General features: G+C 47.6%; 1 protein-coding gene across 1 annotated transcript; it reads left to right on the top strand.

Annotated features, from left to right (window-relative positions):
• Positions 1-315: 315 nt before the first annotated feature.
• LOC136831099 (uncharacterized) lies at positions 316-729 on the top strand. The gene has a single exon (XM_067091051.1). The coding sequence runs from the start codon at positions 316-318 to the stop codon at positions 727-729; it is 414 nt and encodes a 137-aa protein (XP_066947152.1).
• Positions 730-8754: the final 8025 nt, after the last annotated feature.

Genomic DNA, 8754 nt, shown 5'->3' with positions numbered 1-8754 from the left:
GAGGAGAAGGCAGGTGTTCAACATAGTCCACGGTCTCTCCCATCCATCAGGGTGCACAACGGCGTGCCTCATGACTAACAAGTTCGTCTGGCATGGCATCAACAAGGACGTTCACCAGTGGGCAAGGAGCTGCATCCCGTGCCAGGCAAGCAAAGCGTCCCAGCACACAGAGTCCGGCGTCGGCGGCTTCCCCAGCCTCGTCGGCATTTTGGCCACATCCACATCAATGTCGTCAGGCCCCTTCCGCAATCAGGAGGAGCCAGATACCTCCTGACGATCATAGACCGCTCCACCCACTGGCCTGGGGCAACTCCCATGGAGGAGGCATCAACAGCATCATGCGCCGAGGTCCTCCTCTCCAGTTGGATAAGCCGTTTCGGAGTGCCAGACAGCATCATTACGGACAGGGATCCAGCCTTCCTGTCAGAGCTCTGGGTTTCCTTGGCATGCCTGATGGTTACAACTCTACACAGCACAACGGCCTACAACCCTGCAGCAAACGGCATGGTCGAAAGGGTGCACCGCTCTCTTAAGGCAGCTCTCATGGCATGCTGCACCGATGATAGGTGGAAGGAACAGCTCTCCTGGGTCCTGCTGGTCTCCGCACCGCACCGAAGGCAAATGGCGATGCCTCCCCTGCTGAGAAAGTCTAAGGGGAGACACTGGCCGTCCCCGGAGGATTCTTCCTGCCTTCGGCTGATGGTGCTGACACACCCCTCCCAAGGTTGAGGGAACTCGCACAGAAATTCGTGCCCTGCCATAAGACCTTCACTGACAGAACCACCACCTACAGCCCACCCACCTAAGACTCCTGCGCCTACGTCTTCATCTACGTCTTCATCGGGGTGGACGCCCGTCGGCCACCCTTAACCAGGCCCTACAGGGGGCCCCACCAAGTCATCAGGCGGGCTGCCAAGGCATACCTCCTTGACATCCACAGGTGGGAAGACTGGATCACTATTGACAGGCTGAAGCCGGCATTCCTGTTGGACAGCCAAGTACGTGGGGAAGAAGGCTGGCGCCCCAGAGTTCCCCCTCAGTACCTCTCTGCAGACACACCCACTCCCCCACCAAAGCGGAGTCTGGGGCGGCCCAGGAAACACATCAAGCAAACCCCAGATGTCAGTTCCACCCCACGTCCACAGTTCTTCAGGAGCAGGGGCCTGCTCCAACTGCCTTAGCGTCTGAGTGATTAATGTTATTTTCATCCAATAATTGCTCCTCTAATCATTGTTTTGCAGGCGGGGGGAGGGAGTATTTGTAAGGGCATCAATCACCTCTCCTTTCTTGTTTTTCTCTCTTCATACATACATTAATCACGTCGTATGTTACTTGTTGATATTTCAGATTCTTTATGCATCATTGTACAGCCTGTCCGCCAATATATATACTTGCCTTTTACATGATCTGTAATGCATTATATATGTCTTTTTATGCCTGTTAACCCCTAAGGGACGGATTGAACCTCAGTGTGAAGTAAAACAGGTTTGGGGAGGTGGACAGATTGATCCTCAGTGTGAAACAGTATTACGCACCACTGTTATGGTAATAATGCGTCGAAACAGAGGTGCCAATACTTCTATATGCTATAAATTCACTAATGGCAACTTTTATACAGACGTGAGAGTTGGGCCAGTGCAGCCACAGACGTCTTTTCACAGCCATCAGTAATGCTTGTGACTTCAAGGGAGAAAGTACTGCATCTCTCTCTCACATGAGTCTTTTTGTAAATTTGCTTGTAAATATACGAAGGGGTTGCTGTTGTTTTTTTTGTTTTTGTCTTTTACGATAGTATGTCGGTTGTAAATGTAATTTTACAAAGAAATATTAGAAAAGCATGTAAAAGTAAAAAAAAAGTTACTGAATCTCCCTTCTTGTAAATTTACATGAATATTTTTCAACAAATATGCAAAAAATTGTTACTACTTTTATTTCTTATCTGTTTTGATATTGTGTGAGCAGTAATAATAATTTTACAAAATACAATAAATTTATTTATCAGAAAAAACATAAGTTGGTAAAATTTACATTTGTCTTATAAATGAGGCCCACAAGGTGTTGTAAATCGTCATTTTCAACTTCTCGTGGAAGGTAGGGAAAATTTTTTATAATTTTTTTATTTATACAGTGTAAATGTACATGTCATTCTCTTTCCATTGATGTGATTTTTTTTTATTTTGCCGACCTCAAAGTTTCCCTGGTCTGGGGTGCTGCACATTAATAAATTATGCCATCTCGTAAGGGTTAACAAACACAACCTTCGTATGGATGCATTGGAGGCCCTCAGGTCGCCCGCTACCTTTCCGTACACTTTCTGTATTATAAACACCTGTCGAGAATAATAAAGGATCAGTCTTTCACTTCTGACATTTCTTGAACCTCACACTTTAAAAAATGTTATCAGTTATTACTATGTACAAAATACGCCTGTTTACATGCTTTTATTTAACTTAACTTCTGTGCTTGTCTGTCTGTCTGCCTGTCTGTTTGGGTCAAAACCTGTAACTCAATTTTCAACCTGTTCCCTTTGTCTGATGGACTTGAAATTTTGCATGGTTACTCGATCCTGGTGACATTACAACCTTACGTGATCAGTAGGCCACTAGTGACCTCTAGTGACCCTATAGTGACCTCTCCCAGTATCTCAGGATTTGTGTGAAACTCTTCTGATTTTTCACACCTTCTTTTACTCAGAAGAATGAGTTAACAACTCGACAGATTTTCAAACCACCTTTGGCTCGACAGGATACCACATTCAATTTTGTTTAGTTACAATCATAAATCAATTACAATTTCTGTCAAAATTTAAGTATAAAATAAAAAAATATATAATTTTTTTTAAATACGCTTTTATTAAAATGCAGTAAAAAAATAAAAACGTGGACGCCAAATATGGAAGGAAATGCTATGAGAAATAAAGAAATATATTTCTTGCAGCATTTTCTTCCATGTTTGGGGCCCATGATTTTATTTTTGTAGACATGGTTAATTGTAAGAAAATCCTGATGTCCAAAAAATTATTTTTTTACTTTTTAGAGCATTTTAATAAAAGCGGTTTTAAAAAAATTGTCTGTTCAGGTCAAAACTTGTAACTCAATTTTCGACCTGTTCCCTTCGCTCGATGGGCTTGAAATTTTGCATGGTTACTCAATCCCGGTGGCAGTACAACCTTACATGATCAGTACGTCAGCAGTGACCACCTAATGTCTCAGGAATTGTATGAAAATTTTCGGATTTTCCATACTTTTAAGGAAATGCTACAAGAAATAAAAAAAAAATTCTTATGGCATTGCCTTTCATGTTTGGCACCCACGCTTTTATTTTTGTAGACCTGATTAATGGCAAGAAAATCCTGGTGTCTCAAAAAATTATTTTTTACTTTTTTGGTGCATTTTAATAAAAACGTGTTTTTAAAAAATTATTTTTTATGCTTTTTAGATGCCAAAGCAGCATTTGATCGGATGAACTATTGGAAGCTGTTTGTTGCGCCGAAAAGTACCGAAACATTACGTCAAGTTACTTGCCTATTGGTTAAGCTTTCAAAACTTCTGTTGTCCAATGGGATGATCAATTTTCTAGCTCCTTCGGTAGCGGTAATAGCTTGAGACAGGGAGGCAATCTGTCGCCCTACCTTTTTAACATTTATATATGTAGACGACCTGAATATTCGACTGGCAGTTTCCGGAATAGGATGTCACATCGGGGATGTTGCATTTAATAATCTTAACTATGCGGATGACCTAGTTACTCTAGCCCCCACTGACAGGGCACTTCGAAAACTGAAAATTTGTAAACATTTTGCCATAGAACATATTATACATCAGCAAAACTGTGTGCATGTTGATTCCTTCATGCAACAGCAAAATACAGGAATACCCAAGGATTTCATTGCAAAATGACATCTTACAATTTGTTAACTCATTCTCGTATCTGGACCACATAATTACAAGTAACAATAAGAGTAATGAAGACATTGAACAACAGCGTCGGAAGCTGTGTGTAAGAGGGAATATGTTTATAAGAAACTTTAATTTCTGATGATGATGAAACAAAAGTTCAGTTATTCAAAATTTTCTGTACGACAATCTATTATTCTTCACTATGGTATCACTACACACAAGAAACTTTAGGAAGAAGGCTAAAAGTGTGTCATAATGATATGATAAGGGGGCTGAAGGGGGTCCCCCCGACATAGTAGTGCTTCCCATGTTTTTGTGACACTGGGTTCCCCTTGTCTTGATGTTATCCGGCGCCATGCAGTACTTAGCTTAAAAACAGAGATTGGAAAAATCAATGTTTTGATACGATTGATAAAGGACAATGATGCGTGTTTATTATTTACACATTGCATGATGAATATTACAGAATACTCTGATAGGTAAAACTGCTGCTTTTTTTATGTTCTATATCTGGAATATGTGCAGTATGTTTATTATGTAGAGGGAGAATAATATAGTTATGTAGCTTATTAACGCTTGCTTTTTAGGTCTATTTGTATGACCTTTTTTAAAGTTATTTTTGGTTGTGGTAATTTTTTTTTCAGTAAATTTGTTTGATTAATAAATCAAAATTGTAGCCTCTTGGCACCACTACTTTTTTTGTAAATTGAATTCATATTCGGAATATTATTATTATTATTATTATTATTATTATTATTATTATTATTATTATTATTATTATTATTATTATTATTATTATTATTATTATTACAAGTTGCATTGATTTTATCCGTTATAAATATAAGGCCTTTTCTGGATGTTTTATGTTAAGCAAATCTGTGAAATATGTTGGGGATCAAATCTCTATTACTTTCCCATCACATTTTGAAACACTAAATCTAGCTGTAGTAAGCATCACCTTTAATAGGCAGCCACTGCAACTCAGATGCGGATAATTATTGATCTCATTAATTGAGAAAGTTGGCCACAAATAGTTAAAACTTCACTCACTGTTTCTAGTATATTTGGCAAACCAGTTGTATAAATAAAGAATAGGAGTGGAATTGAACACTTTGTGAGAGGTGCAAAAGAAACGAGCAGGTAAAAGTTACTGCTGGTTTATTACAGATTCAGGCAGTTTATATAACGGCCGACTGGCGCCGAACTGCGGAAGACAATGAGATTGAGTGTGACCTGAGGTCAAAAACAATTAACAATAATATACAGCGAGCAAGTACAATTTACAATACAATAACATACAGAATTCCAATATGGATATAATCTTGATGCCTGCAAATAAAGAAACACAAGACACATAATTTATGACAGTTGAATAAATACATGTAAGGTTTAAAATGGTAGAAAATGCGTGACCTGGCACGTTAAGCGTGGCGAATTGTGTGGCGAAGAAAGTGGGAAGTCACCAAAGAAAACTTGGTCAGCGGAAACTTAATGAATGTCGCATCCGAAGGAGACTCCGCTGACGGCGTTGTGGTGACTTTACAAATACTCCCCCCCTAAGACGTGGGACATGTCTGATTAATCTGCGTATCTGCTGGGACGCTGAAGGGTGCCACGGCTTCTTGAGGACAACGGAGGGGCGCCCCGCGCGTGAGGCTGCTGGGCTGCTGGTGCGGGCGGGCCCTTCCTGGGATGGCCGCGTGCCCACTGTTTGCGGGGCCTGGCTGTGGCGAAGGGTGGCTGGGCAGGGGTTGCGCTGCGGTGACGTCTGTGCCCTCCTCCAGGAAGGCGGGCTTTAACCAGTCTACTGAAACCAAATTGTTTCCTCCTGGGGATTGCCAGCAGGAACGCCTTGCTGTTCCACTCCAGCACACGGAGTGGGACCCTGTAGGGCCTGGTCAGTGGCGGGCGGACGGCGTCGACCCTGACGAAGACATGGGTGGCGGATGACAGTCCTGGCGGTGTGAAGGTGGCCGACCTGTCGGTGTACGTGCGCTTGCAAGGGGCGAACTTGCCGACCACATTGTGGAGCCTCTGCAGTGATGGGTTGTGGCGATCTTCCGTCACGAGTTCGCCTGGGACCACGAGGGACTCTCCGTAGGTTTTTTCGGCTGCAGACAGGGTACCGTCGGCTCTGGGGGCGGTTCTCAAACCGAGGAGGACCCACAGCAGCTGATGTTTCCAGTCCTCGGCGGTGCAGCGGGCCATGAGGGACGCCTTCAGGGACCTGTGGAACCGCTCGACCAGGCCATTGGCCGCCGGGTTGTATGCCGTGGTGGTGTGATGTGTGGTTCCCAGCAGCTGAGCCAGGGCGAACCATAACTTGGACAGGAAAGCGGGGCCCCTGTCAGTTGTGATGTGGTCCGGGACACCGAAGCGTCTGACCCAACTGGAAAGCAGGGCCTCGGCGCACGCGCTGGCGGTGGCTTCTTGCATCGGTGTTGCTTCGGGCCACCTTGTTGAGCGGTCTACCACCGTCAGGAAGTATCTTGACCCGCCTGATGGGGGAAGGGGCCCGACGACGTCGACATGAATGTGGCCGAAACGACGCTCTGGCTGCAGGAACTCGCCCATCCCAGACTGTGTGTGACGACCCACCTTGCTGGTTTGGCACTGCAGGCACTGTTTCGCCCAGGACGTGGCGTCCTTCTGCACCCCGTGCCAGACGAACTTCTTTGACAGCAGCTTGGCTGTAGTTCTGCCAAAGGGATGTGAGAGGCCGTGAATGATGTCGAATACCTGGCGGCGGCGTGAGGCTGGAACCAAGGGGCAGGGCTGATCCGTACTGATGTCGCAGAGGAGACTTGGGCCCCCGGGGGCGAGGGTCACGTCCCGCCACTTAAGGGACGTGATGGCAGTGCGGTAGGCTGGGGTTTCTGGGTCAGCGGCTTGTTCCCTGGCGAGGTCTTCGTAGTTTACCCCGAGCTGCACTGCATTCAGCTCAACTCTGGAGAGGGCGTCTGCTACAGGATTTTTCCTGCCCGGGAGGTACCTGACGGAGCAGGTGAATTCGGCGATGGCTGAGAGTTGGCGCTGCTGCCTGGAAGACCATGCGTCCCCCTGCTTAGTGAAGGCGTGAACTAATGGCTGGTGGTCCGTGAAGATTGTGAAGGGCGTCCCCTCCAGGAGGAACTTGAAGTGCCGGACTGAGCGGTACATCGCGCAGAGTTCCCTGTCGAAGGTGCTGTAGCGGGTCTCTGCGGGGTTGAATTTCTTGCTGAAGAAGGCTATGGGCTGGGGGGCACCGTTGATGACCTGCTCCAGGACAGCACCACAGGCGACGTTGCTGGCGTCCGTTGTCAGCTGGAGGGGGGCCTTGGGATCCTGGTGTGCCAAGACGGTTGCCTCGGCGAGGGAGGCCTTCGTCAGGGAGAAGGCCTGCTGCTGGCTGGGTCCCCAAGACAGGGACTTTGGTTGGCCTTTGAGAACTTCCGTCAGGGGGGCCGTGGTGTGCGCGACCCCGGGGATGAACCGCCTGTAGAAGTTCACCATCCCGAGGAACTCCTGGACGCCTTGATGGAGGTGTGGGTGGGGAACCTGGTGACGGCTGCTACTTTTGATGTGAGTGGGCGGACACCTGCCGGGGATATCTCATGGCCAAGGAAGTCGGCTTTCTGGACGCCGAAGGTGCAATTGTCAAATCGCACGACAGGGCCATTCTCTTGGAGGCGCTGCAGGACTGCCCGGATGTGCTTTTGGTGTTCACTGTGAGACCTGGAAAATATGAGGATGTCATCAATGTAGCAGACGCAGAACTTCAGGTCCCCGAGGATGCTGTCCATGAGCTGCTGGAAGGTCGCCCCGGCATTCCTCAATCCGAAGGTGGAGAAGGCGAACACATAGGACCCGAACAGCGTGATGATGGTGGTCTTTGGTATATCCTCTGGTGCGACGGGTACCTGAAAGTATGATTTTAGAAGGTCTAATTTAGTGAATACCTTGGCTCCGTGAAAGGAGGCCGTGAGGTCTTGCATGTTGGGTAAGGGGTAGTGGTCGGGCTCCGTTGCAATGTTGAGACACCTGTAGTCGCCGCAGGGTCTCCAGGAGCCATCTGGTTTCTGCACCATGTGGAAGGGGGAGGCCCATGGACTGGAGGCCTTTTTGTAGATTCCCATCCGCTCCATCTCTGCGAATGCCTTCTTCGCCTCCTGAAGGCACTGTGGGGGAAGCCTTCAGAACTTCGCATGTGTAGGGGGGCCTTTAGTTATGTGATGGTATATGCCATGTTTGGCTGGGGCCACGGGGACTTGGCGGAGTTCGGTCTTGAACACTTCGGGAAACTCCGTCAGCAGGTGTGCGTACTGGTGAGGGGCGACGGAGCAGATGGTGGGTGCCTTGGGTCCCACTGTCAATGGGAGAGACCGGCAGGAGTCAGTGTCGAGGAGGCGCTTACGTCCTATGTCGACTAGCAGGCTGAAGTGTGCAAGGAAGTCAGCACCCAGGAGTGGGGTCCCTACGTCCGCGACGATGAAGTCCCAGGAGTAATTCTGGCCCAGGATGGAGATCGACATGGGCTTGGTGCCGTAGGAGAGGATGGGGGATCCGTTGGCGGCCGTCAGGAAGGCGGCCGGGTCTGGTTTCTGGTTGCGGTCCTCCCTGGATGCTGGGAAGATCGATCTAAAGGCCCCTGTGTCGACCAGCATCATCCTGCCGGAGACAGTGTCGCGGACATAGAAGCCTACTGGTTCTGGGCACCTGGGTTTTTCGGTTGCCATGGCAGTCTGTCCTGCTGGCCGCCGCCACCCCCGTTTTTTGAACGGGCGAACGAGCAGGGCGGCAGGCAGTTTCAGGCGTCTTTGCGGTGGACGTCTCCTGGCGACGACGTTGACGCCCTGCTCCGTTTCTTCTTCCTGCT

This window comes from Macrobrachium rosenbergii, chromosome 48 (genome assembly GCF_040412425.1).
Source record: "Macrobrachium rosenbergii isolate ZJJX-2024 chromosome 48, ASM4041242v1, whole genome shotgun sequence".
Classification (NCBI taxonomy): Eukaryota; Metazoa; Arthropoda; class Malacostraca; order Decapoda; family Palaemonidae; genus Macrobrachium; species Macrobrachium rosenbergii.
The sequence above is the reverse complement of the archived record's forward strand: the minus strand, read 5'-3'. Positions and strand labels throughout refer to the sequence as shown.